The following is a 14,886-nucleotide window of genomic DNA, read 5'->3' on the forward strand; positions in this document are numbered from 1 at the left end:
GTGGGTTTGGGGAGAATTTGGGGAGAATTTGGGTGGGTTTGGGTGGGTTTGGGGAGAATTTGGGGAGAATTTGGGGAGAATTTGGGTGGGTTTGGAGCGGGTTTGGGGAGAATTTGGGGAGAATTTGGGTGGGTTTGGGGAGAATTTGGGGAGAATTTGGGGAGAATTTGGGGAGAATTTGGGTGGGTTTGGGGCAGATTTGGGTGGGTTTGGGGCGGATTTGGGGAGAATTTGGGGAGAATTTGGGACGGTTTGGAGCAAATTTGGGGAGAATTTGGGGAGAATTTGGGTGGGTTTGAATGAATTTGGGGAGAATTTGGGTGGGTTTGAATGAATTTGGGGAGAATTTAGGACGGTTTGGAGCGGATTTGGGGAGAATTTAGGTGGGTTTGGAGCGAATTTGGGGAGAATTTGTTTGGAGCAAATTTGGGGAGAATTTGGGTGGGTTTCGGCCTTTTGGGGCGAATTTCGGCCAATTTGGGGTGAATTCAGGCCAATTTGGGCAGCTTTGGGGCAAATTCAGGGGATTTTGGGAAGAATCTGGGCTGGTTTGGGACCCCTCCCCAAAATCCCGGGATCCCCACCCCAAATCCCTGGGACCCCCCAAAATCCCCAAAATGCCGGGACCCCCCAAAATCCCCGAAATCCCGGGACCCCCCCAAATCCGGGAACCCCAAAATGCCGGGACCCCTCCCCAAAATCCCGGGACCCCTCCCCAAATCCGGGGACCACCCAAAATCCCGGGACCCTTCCCCAAAGCCGGGGACCCCAAAATCCCGGGACCCCCCAGAATCCCGGGACCCCTCCCCAAAATCCCGGGACCCCTCCCCAAATCCGGGGACCCCAAAATCCCGGGACCACCCAAAATCCCGGGACCCCTCCCCAAATCCGGGGACCCCAAAATGCCGGGACCCCCCCAAAATCCCGGGACCCCAAAATGCCGGGACCCCTCCCCAAAATCCCGGGACCCCCCAAAATCCCGAGACCCCAAAATGCCGGGACCCCTCCCCAAAATGCCGGGACCCCTCCCCAAAATCCCGGGACCCCTCCCCAAATCCGGGGCTCCCCCCCCTTTCCCGCCCCTCCCTCCCGCCGCAGTGCCGCGCGCTCCGCGCACGCGCGCCCCCCGCGCCCCGCCTCCCCCGCGCCCTTCCCCGCCTTCTGATTGGCTGCGCGGCCGAGTGATTGACAGCTCAGCTAACTGGAGAAGGGGGGGGAAACCGGCCGAGCGCGCCTCCCATTGGCTGCCGCGTCGCGGGTGGGCGTGGCCTCACCCTTCCATCATCGGGCAGGGGGGCAGCGCGCCGCGTTCCCATTGGCCGCTCCCGCGGCGGGCGGGGCCCGGGCCGCCGCGCGCGCGCCCCTCTGCGCGCCTCTGATTGGCCGCGGCGGCGCCGGGGCGGCGCGCCATTGGCCGGGCGCGCGCGGTGGGCGGGGCGCGGCGGCGCGGGGCGGGACGCGCAGGCGCGGGCCCGGCGCTCCCTGAGGCGGCGGCGGCGGCGGCGGCGGCTCCGGCGGCTCCTTTGTTCCCCCCGCCGGCAGCGGGCTCGGCATCGCGGCGGGATCGGGCCGGGATGAGCCCCGCCAAGGGCTCCGGGAAGGGCTCCGGTAGGGCCGGCGGAGGGCGGATGGGGGGGTGAGGGGAGGATACGGCGGCCCGCGAGGGTCACGGGCTCTTTGTTCGGCACCGGCGGCGCCCTCAGCGCGGGGCCTTGGGGGATCCCCTCCCCCCTGCGAGATGGGAATCCCCTCAGCCCCTTCAGGATCGATCCCCACTCATGGGATCCCCTCGTAGGATCCCCCCTCAGAAAATCCCTCCTCAATCCCCTCAGGATCGATTCCCCCTCAAGGTTCCCCTCAGAGGATCCCCCCCTCAGTCCCTTCAGGATCGATCTCCTCTCAGAGGATCCCCCTCAGAATATTCCCCCTCAGTGCCCCTCAGGATCGATTTCCCCTCAGAATATTCCCCCTTCAGGATCGATTCCCCCTCAGAGGATCCCCTCAAAGGTTCCCCTCAGAATATCCCTCCTTAATCCCCTCAGGATCGATTTCCCCTCAGAATATTCCCCCTCAGTCCCTTCAGGACCGATTCCCCCTCAGAGGATCCATTCAAAGGTTCCCCTCAGAATATCCCCCCTTAATCCTCTCTCACAATATCCCCCCTCAATTCCCTCAGGATCAATCCCCTCACAATATCCCCATCAATTCCCTCAGGATCAATCCCCTCACAATATCCCCCCTCAATTCCCTCAGGATCAATTCCCCCTTCAGAATATCCCCCCTCAATTCCCTCAGGATCAATTCCCCCTTCAGAATATCCCCCCTCAATTCCCTCAGGATCAATCCCTCCTCAGAATATCCCCCCTCAATTCCCTCAGGATCAATCCCCTCACAATATCCCCCCTCAATTCCCTCAGGATCAATCCCCTCAGAATATCCCCCCTCAATTCCCTCAGGATCAATTCCCCCTCACAATATCCCCCTCAATTCCCTCAGGATCAATCCCCTCAGAATATCCCCCCTCAATTCCCTCAGGATCAATCCCCTCAGAATATCCCCCCTCAATTCCTTCAGGATCAATCCCCCCTCAGAATATCCCCCCTCAATTCCCTCAGGATCAATCCCCTCACAATATCCCCCCTCAATTCCCTCAGGATCAATTCCCCCTCACAATATCCCCCTCAATTCCCTCAGGATCAATCCCCTCACAATATCCCCCCCTCAATTCCCTCAGGATCGATCCCCTCACAATATCCCCCCTCAGAATATCCCCATCAATTCCCTCAGGATCGATCCCCCCTCAGAATATCCCCCTTCAATTCCCTCAGGATCAATCCCCTCACAATATCCCCCCTCAATTCCCTCAGGATCAATTCCCCCTCACAATATCCCCCCTCAATTCCCTCAGGATCAATTCCCCCTCACAATATCCCCCCTCAATTCCCTCAGGATCAATCCCCTCACAATATCCCCCTCAATTCCCTCAGGATCAATCCCCTCAGAATATCCCCCTCAATTCCCTCAGGATCAATCCCCTCAGAATATCCCCCCTCAATTCCCTCAGGATCAATCCCCTCAGAATATCCCCCCTCAATTTCCTCAGGATCAATCCCCCCTCACAATATCCCCCCTCAATTCCCTCAGGATCAATTCCCTCAGGATCAATCCCCCCTCAGAATATCCCCCCTCAATTCCCTCAGGATCAATCCCCTCACAATATCCCCCTCAATTCCCTCAGGATCAATCCCCTCACAATATCCCCCCTCAATTCCCTCAGGATCAATTCCCTCAGAATATCCCCCCTCAATTCCCTCAGGATCAATCCCCTCACAATATCCCCCCTCAATTCCCTCAGGATCAATCCCCCCTCAGAATATCCCTCCTCAATTCCCTCGGGATCAATCCCCCCTCAATTCCCTCAGGATCAATCCCCTCACAATATCCCCCTCAATTCCCTCAGGATCAATCCCCTCACAATATCCCCCTCAATTCCCTCAGGATCAATCCCCTCACAATATCCCCCTCACCCCCTCAGGATCAATCCCCCCTCAGAATATCCCCCTCAATTCCCTCAGGATCAATCCCCCCTCAGAATATCCCCCCTCAATTCCCTCAGGATCAATCCCCTCACAATATCCCCCTCAATTACCTCAGGATCAATCCCCCCTCAATTCCCTCAGGATCAATCCCCCCTCAGAATATCCCCCTCACCCCCTCAGGATGAATCCCCTCAGAATATCCCCCTCAATTCCCTCAGGATCAATCCCCTCAGAATATCCCCCCTCAATTTCCTCAGGATCAATCCCCCCTCACAATATCCCCCCTCAATTCCCTCAGGATCAATTCCCTCAGGATCAATCCCCCCTCAGAATATCCCCCCTCAATTCCCTCAGGATCAATCCCCCCTCAATTCCCTCAGGATCAATCCCCTCACAATATCCCCCTCAATTCCCTCAGGATCAATCCCCCCTCATGGGATCCCCATCCCAAATCCCCCCTTTCCCCCTCTTTTTATCCCCTATTTCCTCCCACATCCCTTTTCTCACACCCCAAATCCCCATTTCCTACTCCCCTAAATCCCCTTTTCCCAAATCCCCATTTCCCTGATCCCTAAATCCCCTTTTCCCACACCCCAAATCCCCATTTCCCTCCTGCCCTCCACATCCCGCTATTCTCACACAAATTTCCCTTTTTCCCCAAAATTTTCCCAGTTTTTTTCCATTTTTGTCCTTCCCGAGGACACCAAACCCCCCTTGGGCCCCCCCAGCCGAGGCCCTTCCCAATTAGGGTTTAGGGAATTCCGTTTAAAATCCCAATTAGGGTTTTGGGAATTCCGTTTAAAAATCCCAATTAGGGTTTAGGGAATTCCGTTTAAAAATCCTAATTACATTTTTGGGAATTCTGTTTGAAAATCCCATTTAGGGTTTTGGGAATTCCGTTTAAAAATCCTAATTACATTTTTGGTTATTCTGTTTGAAAATCCCAATTAGGGTTTAGGGAATTCTTTTTAAAAATCCCAGTTAGGGTTTTGGGAACCCCATTTATGTTTTGGAAATATAATAATAGTAATGATAATGATAATAATAATAATAATTGTAGTAATGAAACAGCAATAATGATAACAATAGTAATACTACTTGTTACTACTATTACTATGATAAAATATAAAAATAATTATATAGTAGCATGTGGCAGATAATATATTTATTACATGTAATATATACTGTATTTAAATAGTTGATATAATGTAAAAATGAAAGAGTATAATGTAAAAATAATGAAATAATTGCTATAATTTAATAGCAATAAATTTACTGTTACAATAAAATATAATACATTGTTATGTACGTATTATATATAATATGTATTAGTGTATCTATTATAGTCAAGTAATTTATATAATAATTACTAATGATGTAAAAATAATAGAATATAATGTAAAAATATTTATTCCAATTTTTATTATTATTATTGTTGCTATTTCTAAATATTATTATTATTATTATTATTATTATTATTATTATTAACATATTTTAAAGTATTTCTTCCCTGCGAGCCAACAAATTCCCCAAATCAGCCTCACCCATGAGAAAATCTCAATTTTTTAGGAATTTCCTGCTCTGCTAATGCTGCTGGATAATGAAATTCCCAATTAATCCCTAATTAATTCTCATTTTTCCCCCAGCCCGGCGTTAGGAGCTCGTCCCTGCGAGGCATCGAGGACTGCCATGCCCTTAGGTAGGTGCTGGAATGAAATTAAATTAAATGGAGAAGGAAGTTTCAAATAATTAAATTCGGATTATCTAATTAAAATAGGAATAATTGTTATTAAATGAAAAATAAAATGGAAAAGAGGAGGAATGGAGAAAATGTCAGATAATTAAATTTGAATTGTTTAATAAGAATAAATAAGTTTGATTAAATAAAAGATTAAATGAAATGAAGAAGAGGAGGAATGGAGTAGTAAATAAAGGAAATTTAAATAATTAAATTTTATTATTTGTGTTTTATAAATCTTTAAAAATTTATATTTTTATACTACATAAGTGTTACATATTTATATAAATTAATTTAAGTGGAATAACCTTTATTAAAGCAAAAATTAAATTAAATGCAAAAGAGGAGGAGTGGAGTAGCAAATGGAGAAAATTTGAAATAATTCAATTGTAATTATTGAATTATTAAATTATTATTTGAATTCCTGAGCACACACTGTGGAGAGTTCCTTGCTCATGGTTTGGGAAGGGTATTTCCCACTCGGTGCTGCCTCAGTTCTGGATTTATTAATTAATTAATCCCATAATTAACCCTGGATTCCCCCATTTCAGGTGCCCGTTGCCAGCCCCTGCTGTGACAAGGCCACCCCGGAGCCCCCCTTGGGTGGGACCCCTGGCTCTCCCTCAGTCACAGATTTATTAATCAATAATTATTAATCATTAATCATTAATTAGTCATTAATTATTGCCATAATTAACCAGATTCCCCCATTTCAGGTACCCATTGCCAGCCCCTGCTGTGACATGGCCACCCCAGAGCCCCCCCTGGGTGGGACCCCCGGCTCTCCCTCAGTCTCAGATTTATTAATAATTATTAATTATTAATTATTAATCATTAATTATAATTAATTCTCATTAATTAATTACAGAATTAACTTGTGTTCCCCTATTGCAGGTGCCTGTTGTCAGCTCCTGCTGTGACATGGCCACCCCAGAGCCCCCCCCGGCCGGGACTCCCTGGCTCTCCTTCAGTCCCAGATTTATTAATCATTAATTATAATCATTAATTATAATAATTAATTATTAATAATTAATGATTGCCATAATTACCCAGCTCTCCCATTGCAGGTGCCCGTTGCCAGCCCCTGCTGTGACATGGCCACCCCGGAGCCCCCCCTGGGCGGGACCCCCGGCTCTCCCTCCATCCCAGATTTATTAATCATTAATTATTAATCATTAATCATTAATGATGTCCATAATTAACCAGTTTCCCCCATTGCAGGTGCCCGTTGCCAGCCCCTGCTGTGACATGGCCACCCCGGAGCCCCCCCTGGGCGGGACCCCCCGGCCCGGCCCCTCTCCCGGGCCCGGCCCCTCGCCCGGCTCCATGCTGGGCCCCTCGCCCGGCCCCTCGCCCGGCTCCGGCCACTCCGGCCACTCCGGCCACGCGCTGCCGGCCCCGGGATACGCCCCGGACAGCATCCACCCGCTGCACAAGGTGAGACACCCCGGAATTCCGGAATTCCTGACCGCTGACCTTCGGCTCTGGGTGGGATTGGTGGTTTTGGGATCATCCAAGTTGAACAATCCCAGAATCCCAGAATTCCGGACCTCACAACTTCGGCTCTGGGTGGGATTGGTGGTTTTGGGGTCATCCAAGTTGAACAATCCCAGAATCCCAGAATTCTGAACCTCAAACACCCTTGGGTTGGGTGGGATTGGTGGTTTTGGGATCATCCACCCCCTACACAAGGTGAGAGAACCCGGAATTCTGGAATTCCTGACCTCACACCTTCGGTTCTGGGTGGGATTGGTGGTTTTGGGGTCATCCAAGTTGAACAATCCCAGAATCCCAGAATTCTGAACCTCACACCTTCGGCTCTGGGTGGGATTGGTGGTTTTGGGGTCATCCAAGTTGAACAATCCCAGAATCCCAGAATTCTGAACCTCAAACCTTTGGCTTTGGGTGGGATTGGTGGTTTTGGGGTCATCCAAGTTGAACAATCCCGGAATCCCAGAATTCTGAACCTCAAACACCCTTGGGTTGGGTGGGATTGGTGGTTTTGGGATCATCCACCCCCTACACAAGGTGAGAGAACCCGGAATTCCGGAATTCCTGACCTCACACCTTCGGCTCTGGGTGGGATTGGTGGTTTTGGGGTCATCCAAGTTGAACAATCCAGGAATTCCAGAATTCCTGACCTCAAACTTTCAGCTTTGGCTGGCATCGATGGTTTTTCCTTTTTCTACCTCTGCCATCGAGGGCTAAACCATCCAGTTAAGAAATGGCGCCTTAATTGTTTTCACTTTTAACCTAATAACTAATTACCTAATTACCTAATAATCAAAAGTCCACAGCATGGGTTTTCCTGTCCGGTGACAAATTGTCACCCAAATCCATGGAGAAGGAGGGGAAGAAAGTGAAGAAGAAGGTGGAGAACAATGAGAAGAAGATGTAGAAGATGAAAAAGAAGAAGAGAGGAAGGTGAAGAAGATGGAGGAGAGGAAGGTGAAGAAGATGAAGAATGGGAAGAAAAAGGTGAAGGAAGAAAGAAGAAGGAGGAGAAGAAGATGAAGAGAAGAAGAAGGTGAAGAAGAAGATGGAGAAGAATTAAAAAAAGGTGAAAGAGAAGAAGAAGATGAAGGAGATGAAGGAGAAGAAGAAGAAGGTGGCGAAGAATGAGAAGAAGGAGGTGAAGGAGAAGATGGAGAAGAAGAAAAAAAGGTGAAAGAAAAGAAGAAGATGAAGGAGAAGAAGAAGAAGGTGGAGAAGAATGAGAAGAAGAAGGAGGTGAAGGAGAAGAAGGAGAAGGAGTCTAGAAAGAGTCTCCTGCTCCAAAACTGTGCTGAAAACCTCCGGAATGGGAAACAGCGCCATTAATTAACTCATTAATGGAGAGGATTTTCCTCCTGGGTTTTGGGTTTTAACAACAACTCCTCTCCTGTAATCCAGGGGGGTTTAATTTAAAAATCCGGGGAATTGTGCTGTGGGAAGGGGTTTTGAGGCCGGAGCAGCTGGAAGTGGCGTTTCTGGGAATAATCAAATGGATTCTGCAGCTCCCCGGGAGTTCTGCGGGCGGGAGCGGAGCTTCCTCCAGGAATTCTCTGCTGATTTCCCGGGATTTGCCCCCTGCAGCCCCTGGAGGCGATGCACGAGAAGGGAATGTCGGAGGATCCGCGCTACGGGCAGATGAAGGGGATGGGAATGCGCCCGGGGGGGCACGCGGGAATGGGGCCCCCCCCCAGCCCCATGGATCAGCATTCCCAAGGTGGGGAGCACGGGAAGGGGGCTGGGGCCAAATCCTGGGTTTTGGGAGGTTTTCAGCATTCCCAAAGTTGGGATCATGGGAAGGGGCTGAGGGGAGGAGCCGGGGACAAATCCTGGATTTGGATTTTGGGAGGTTTTCAGCATTCCCAAAGTTGGGATTGTGGGAAGGGGGTGAGGGGAGGAGCCGGGGCCAAATCCTGGATTTGGATTTTGGGAGGTTTTCAGCATTCCCAAAGTTGGGATCGTGGGAAGGGGGTGAATGGAAGAGCCAGGGCCAAATCCTGGATTTGGATTTTGGGAGGTTTTCAGCATTCCCAAAGTTGGGATTGCGGAAAGGGGGTGAGGGGAGGAGCCAGGGCCAAATCCTGGGTTTGGGAGGTTTTCAGCATTCCCAAAGTTGGGATCGTGGGAAGGGGGTGAGGGGAGGAGCCAGGGCCAAATCCTGGATTTGGATTCTGGGAGGTTTTCAGCATTCCCAAGGTTTAAATCCTGGACAGCAGGGCATAAATCCTGGGTTTTGGTAGCGCTCCAGGGGATTTCCAGGTCTGTGCGGTGGATTTTGGGAGGGGATTCCTTGCTCCTTATTCCTGGCTAAGAGATTTGGGAGGGGATTTCTCATTCCAGCTGCCTCTGGGCTGGATTGGGAATGGGATTTCCCACCCTGGGATGGGTTAGGAATGGGATTTCTCACCCTGGGCTGGATTGGGAGTGGGATTTCCCTTTCCAGCTGCCTCTGGGCTGGATTGGGAATGGGATTTCCCTTTCCAAATGCCTCTAGGATGGTTTGGAATGGGATTTCCCACCCTGGGATGGATTGGGAATGGGATTTCCCTTTCCAGCTGCCCCTGGGATGGGTTAGGAATGGGAATTCCCTTTCCAGCTGCCTCTGGGCTGGATTGGGAATGGGATTTCCCACCCTGGGCTGGATTGGGAATGGGATTTCCCTTTCCAGCTGCCCCTGGGATGGGTTAGGAATGGGATTTCCCTTTCCAGCTGCCCCTGGGCTGGATTGGGAATGGGATTTCCTACCCTGGGCTGGATTGGGAATGGGATTTCCCTTTCCAGCTGCCCCTGGGCTGGATTGGGAATGGGATTTCCTTTTCCAGCTGCCTCTGGGCTGGATTGGGAATGGGATTTCCTACCCTGGGCTGGATTGGGAATGGGATTTCCCTTTCCAGCTGCCCCTGGGATGGGTTGGGAATTGGATTTCCCACCCTGGGATGCGTTGGGAGTGGGATTTCCCACCCTGGGATGGGTTAGGAATGGGATTTCCCTTTCCAGCTGCCCCTGGGATGGGTTGGGAATGGGATTTCCCTTTCCAGCTGCCCCTGGGATGGGTTAGGAATGGGAATTCCCTTTCCAGCTGCCCCCGGGATGAGCTGCTGTTACCTTGGTGCTCCGTGCCATCGACTGGCGAGCAGCTTTCCCATCCCCGTGGGCTTCAGGCTGGCAATCCCTAATTTCAGCCGTCTCCGGCCGCTAACCCCTCCTCTCCCTCCGGAATCCTCGTGTCCCCGCAGGTTACCCCTCCCCTCTGGGGGGCTCCGAGCACGCCTCCAGCCCGGTGCCGTCCAACGGCCCCTCCGGCGGCTCGGCCGGCAGCTCCGGCGCGGCGCTGGACGGCTCGGGCTCCGACTCGCCGGCGCTGGGCCGCGGCCCGTCGCCCTTCAACGCCGCGCAGCTGCACCAGCTCCGTGCCCAAATCATGGCCTACAAGCTGCTGGCGCGGGGGCAGCCGCTGCCCGAGCACCTCCAGGTGGCCGTGCAGGGCAAGCGGCCGCTGCCGGGGATGCAGCCGCAGATCCCCGCTCTACCTCCGCCCGCCGGCGCCGCGCAGGGCCCGGGGCCAGCGCCCGGAGCGGGGCCGGCGCCGCCCGGCTACTCCAGACCTCACGGTGAGGATGGGCTGGGAACGGCGGGAGCGAGCTGGGGATGTGTCCTGGGGGTCTGAGGGGACAGCGTCCTTGTTGTGTGCTGGGATCCGAGGGGAGATCGTCCCTTTTCATCCTGGGATCTGTGGGGAGATCGTCCTTGTTGTGTCCTGGGATCCAAGGGGATAGTGTCCTTGTGTCCTGGGATCCGAGGGGAGATTGTCCTTGTTGTGTCCTGGGATCCGAGGGGAGTTTGTCCTGTTCCTTTCTGGGATCTGAGGGGAGATCATCCTTGTTGTGTCCTGGGATCCGAGGGGAGTTTGTCCTGTTCCTTTCTGGGATCTGAGGGGAGATCGTCCTTGTTGTGTCCTGGGATCCAAGGGGATAGTGTCCTTGTGTCCTGGGATCCGAGGGGAGATCGTCCCTTTTCATCCTGGGATCTGAGGGGAGATGGTCCTTGTTGTGTCCTGGTGGATCTGTGGGGAGATCATCCTTGTTGTATCCTGGGATCTGTGGGGAGATGGTCCTTGTTGTGTCCTGGGATCCGTGGGGAGATCATCCCTTTTCATCCTGGGATCTGAGGGGAGATCGTCCTTGTTGTGTCCTGGTGGATCTGTGGGGAGATCATCCTTGTTGTGTCCTGGGATCCGAGGGGAGATCATCCCTTTTCATCCTGGGATCTGTGGGGAGATCATCCTTCTTGTATCCTGGGGGATCCGAGGGGAGTTTGTCCTTGTTGTGTCTTGGGATCTGGGAGGAGCTCATCCCTTTTCATCATGGGAACTGTGAGGAGTTTGTCCCATTCCATCCTGGGATCTGTGGGGAGTTTGTCCCATTCCATCCTGGGATCTGTGGGGAGTTTGTCCCATTCCATCCCGGGATCTGTGGGGAGTTTGTCCCATTCCATCCCGGGATCTGTGGGGAGTTTGTCCCATTCCATCCCGGGATCTGTGGGGAGTTTGTCCTTTTCCATCCTGGGATCTGTGGGGAGTTTGTCCCATTCCATCCCGGGATCTGTGGGGAGCTCATCCCATTCCATCTCACACTGTCCTGGGAAATCCAGGGGAGTTTATCCCGTTCTATCCCCAGGAGATCCTTTGCTCCCAGTTTGCCCCAGTATCCCCCAGTTTGGCTGTCCACGGGCATTCCAGAGGCTGGGATGGCGGATCCATCCAGGCAGTTCAGGGCAAAGGGGGGGGCTGTAGCTGACACTCCCCCCAGGAGTCTAAATCCTCACGGGATTTCCCTTTTTTTTCCCTTTTCTGCCTGATTTTTGGGCATTTCCAGGAATAGGAGGGCCCAACATGCCCCCTCCCGGACCCTCAGGAGTTCCCCCCGGCATGCCGGGACAGCCCCCCGGGGGCCCCCCCAAGCCCTGGCCAGAAGGTAAGGCCTGGGTCACAAATTCCTGGGAATTCGCCCCAAATCTGTGAGCTCCGCGGGGTGGGAACGGAAGGAAGCTCCTGGTTAAAACCCTGGAATTGGGGCTGGAATTCTGTGAAGGGCTGGCTTAACTCCCGTGCTGCAGCTTTGCGGGGATGCCTGTGCACATTCCAAGATAGGTATTTGGAGCTCGTTAGGGAATTGTGCTTGATTTTCCGGAGGTTTGGTGGATTCGGGGTTGATTTCCAGACAAATTACTGTACATTTTTGGAGAATTAGGGTCGATTTCCAGGTAACTAACAGGAATTTTGGTGGGAATCCTGATGAATTTCCCCTTAAGCTCACTCCGAGTCAGAAACTCACATTTTTGTGGAATCCCCCCTCACTCCCGACGGAACAATTTGGGTTTTCCGGTGGGAATTCGGGAATTCTGACCCAGCATTCCCAAAATCCGTGTCCCCGCAGGGCCGCTGTCGGCGGCGGCTCCGGGCGGGGCCTCCCCCCTCACTCCTGACAGAACAATTTGGGTTTTCCGGTGGGAATTCGGGAATTCTGACCCGGCATTCCCGAAATCCGTGTCCCCGCAGGGCCGCTGTCAGCGGCGGCTCCGGACAGGGCGTCCCCCCTCACTCCTGACAGAACAATTTGGGTTTTCCGGTGGGAATTCGGGAATTCTGACCCGGCATTCCCGAAATCCGTGTCCCCGCAGGGCCGCTGTCGGCGGCGGCTCCAGGCGGGGCCTCCCCCCTCACTCCTGATGGAACAATTCAGGTTTTCCGGTGGGAATTCGGGAATTCTGACCCGGCGTTCCCGAAATCCGTGTCCCCGCAGGGCCGCTGTCGGCGGCGGCTCCGGGCGGGGCCTCCCCCCTCACTCCCAACGGAACAATTCGGGTTTTCCGGTGGGAATTCGGGAATTCTGACCCGGCATTCCCAAAATCCGTGTCCCCGCAGGGCCGCTGTCGGCGGCGGCTCCGGGCGGGGCCCCCCAGAAGCTGCTGCCGCCGCCGCCCGCCGGCCGCCCGTCCCCCGTGCCCCCGGCCGTGCCCCCGGCGTCCCCCGGGCCCCCGCCGCCCTCGCCGGGGCAGCCGGCGCCGCCGGCGCTGCCGATCCACCCCAAGCAGAACCGGATCACGCCCATCCAGAAACCGCGCGGGCTCGACCCCGTGGAGATCCTGCAGGAGCGCGAGTACAGGTACGGCCCCGGTGCAGGTACGGCCCCGGTACAGGTACAACACCAGTACAGGTACAGGTACGGCCCCGGTGCAGGTACGGCCCCGGTGCAGGTACAGGTACGGTCACAGTACAGGTACAGGTACGGCCCCGGTGCAGGTACAACCCCAGTACAGGTACAACCCCAGTACAGGTACAGGTATGGCCCCGGTACAGGTACAGTACAGGTACAGGTACAGCCCCAGTACAGGTACAGGTATGGCCCCAGTACAGGTACAGGTACGGTCACAGTACAGGTACAGGTATGGTCACAGTACAGGTACGGTCACAGAACAGGTACAGGTACGGTCACGGTGCAGGTACGGTCACAGAACAGGTACAGGTATGGCCCCAGTAAAGGTACAGGTACGGCCCTGGTGCAGGTACAGTCACAATACAGGTACGGCCACGCCCCGGTGCAGGTATGGCCCTGGTGCAGGTACAGCCACACTCTGGTCAGGTACAGCTCCAGTACAGGTACGGCCCCAGTACAGGTACAGCCACACTCTGGTCAGGTACAGCTCCAGTACAGGTATGGCCACACCCAGGTACAGGTACAGTCCCAGTACAGGTACAGCCACACCCAGGTACAGGTACAGCCCCAGTACAGGTACAGCCACACCCAGGTACAGGTACAGCCCCAGTACAGGTACAGCCACACCCAGGTACAGGTACAGCCCCAGTACAGGTATGGCCACGACGAAGTTCTCCTTGGAGATTCCCAGGGTTTCTCCCATCTCCAACTGCCTCCATCCCGTTTTTACCCTTCCCAAGGTTCAGACGGACGAGAGGAGAACGTTCTCCTTAAAGATTCCCAAGGTTTCTCCCATCTCCAACTGCTTCCATCCCGTTTTTACCCTTCCCAAGGTTCAGAGGGATGAGAGGAGAACGTTCTCCTTGGAGATTCCCAAGGTTTCTCCCATCTCCAACTGCCTCCATCCCGTTTTTACCCTTCCCAAGGTTCAGAGGGATGAGAGGAGATCTCTCCTTGGAGATTCCCAAGGTTTCTCCCTTCTCCATCTGCCTCCATCCCGTTTTTACCCTTCCCAAGGTTCAGAGGGATGAGAGAACGTTCTCCTTGGAGATTCCCAAGGTTTTTCCCTTCTCCAACTGCCTCCATCCCGTTTTTACCCTTCCCAAGCTTCAGAGGGATGAGAGAACATTCTCCTTGGAGATTCCCAGGGTTTCTCCCTTCTCCATCTGCTTCCATCCCGTTTTTACCCTTCCCAAGGTTCAGACGGACGAGAGGAGAACGTTCTCCTTGGAGATTCCCAAGGTTTCTCCCATCTCCAACTGCCTCCATCCCGTTTTTACCCTTCCCAAGATTCAGAGGGATGAGAGAACGTTCTCCTTGGAGATTCCCAAGGTTTCTCCCATCTCCAACTGCCTCCATCCCGTTTTTACCCTTCCCAAGCTTCAGAGGGACGAGAGGAGAACGTTCTCCTTGGAGGTTCTTCCTGACCCTTCCCTGGCCATTCTCTGACCCTGCTGTGCCCTTAACCCCATGGAGATCCCCAAAACTCATCCCGGCTCCCCACCCCTGCTCCCACACTCTTCCCAACGGGAACTCGGTCAGGAAGGAGCCGAACTCACCCCAAAATTCCTCCCGCTCAGGCTCCAAGCGCGCATCGCCCACCGCATCCAAGAGCTGGAGAACCTGCCCGGCTCGCTGGCCGGAGACCTGCGGACCAAAGCCACCATCGAGCTCAAGGCCCTGCGCCTGCTCAACTTCCAGCGCCAGGTGAGCGCCGGCAGCGGGGCTCCGGCGGATTTGGGGTGACTCCGGGGGATTTTGGGAATTTGGGAGCCTCGGTTTCCCCTCTCAAAGAGCGTAGGGTCGCCTTCTTTAGGATATTTATTGTCCCAGGCACATTCTTCTCTCAAGGATTGTTCATAGGGCAGCACAGGGGGAAGAGAGACAAAACAATCAAACAATT

General features: G+C 53.6%; 1 protein-coding gene and 1 long non-coding RNA gene across 5 annotated transcripts in view; both read left to right on the forward strand.

The window, feature by feature from the left end:
• The first annotated feature begins 1,477 nt into the window (after positions 1-1,477).
• Positions 1,478-6,393, forward strand: LOC144247291 (uncharacterized). 4 transcript variants are annotated; one of them, XR_013341002.1, is made up of 3 exons: positions 1,478-1,608; positions 5,186-5,238; positions 6,345-6,393. It is a non-coding gene; the product is annotated as an uncharacterized LOC144247291 (long non-coding RNA). The 4 variants fall into 4 exon arrangements; XR_013341003.1 differs by lacking the exon at positions 6,345-6,393 and adding an exon at positions 6,172-6,186; XR_013341001.1 differs by lacking the exon at positions 6,345-6,393 and adding an exon at positions 5,994-6,018.
• A 132-nt stretch (positions 6,394-6,525) lies between these two features.
• Positions 6,526-14,886, forward strand: part of SMARCA4 (SWI/SNF related BAF chromatin remodeling complex subunit ATPase 4) — a 38,319-nt gene continuing 29,958 nt past the window's right edge. Inside the window, exons 1-6 of the mRNA XM_077787660.1 lie at positions 6,526-6,714; positions 8,353-8,485; positions 10,005-10,379; positions 11,643-11,741; positions 12,692-12,932; positions 14,564-14,690. Of these exons, the coding sequence (XP_077643786.1) occupies positions 6,526-6,714; positions 8,353-8,485; positions 10,005-10,379; positions 11,643-11,741; positions 12,692-12,932; positions 14,564-14,690 (1,164 nt within the window). The remainder of the gene's footprint in view (positions 6,715-8,352; positions 8,486-10,004; positions 10,380-11,642; positions 11,742-12,691; positions 12,933-14,563; positions 14,691-14,886) is intronic.

The sequence above is a fragment of the Lonchura striata genome, chromosome 21, assembly GCF_046129695.1.
Source record: "Lonchura striata isolate bLonStr1 chromosome 21, bLonStr1.mat, whole genome shotgun sequence".
In the NCBI taxonomy this organism is placed as follows: Eukaryota; Metazoa; Chordata; class Aves; order Passeriformes; family Estrildidae; genus Lonchura; species Lonchura striata.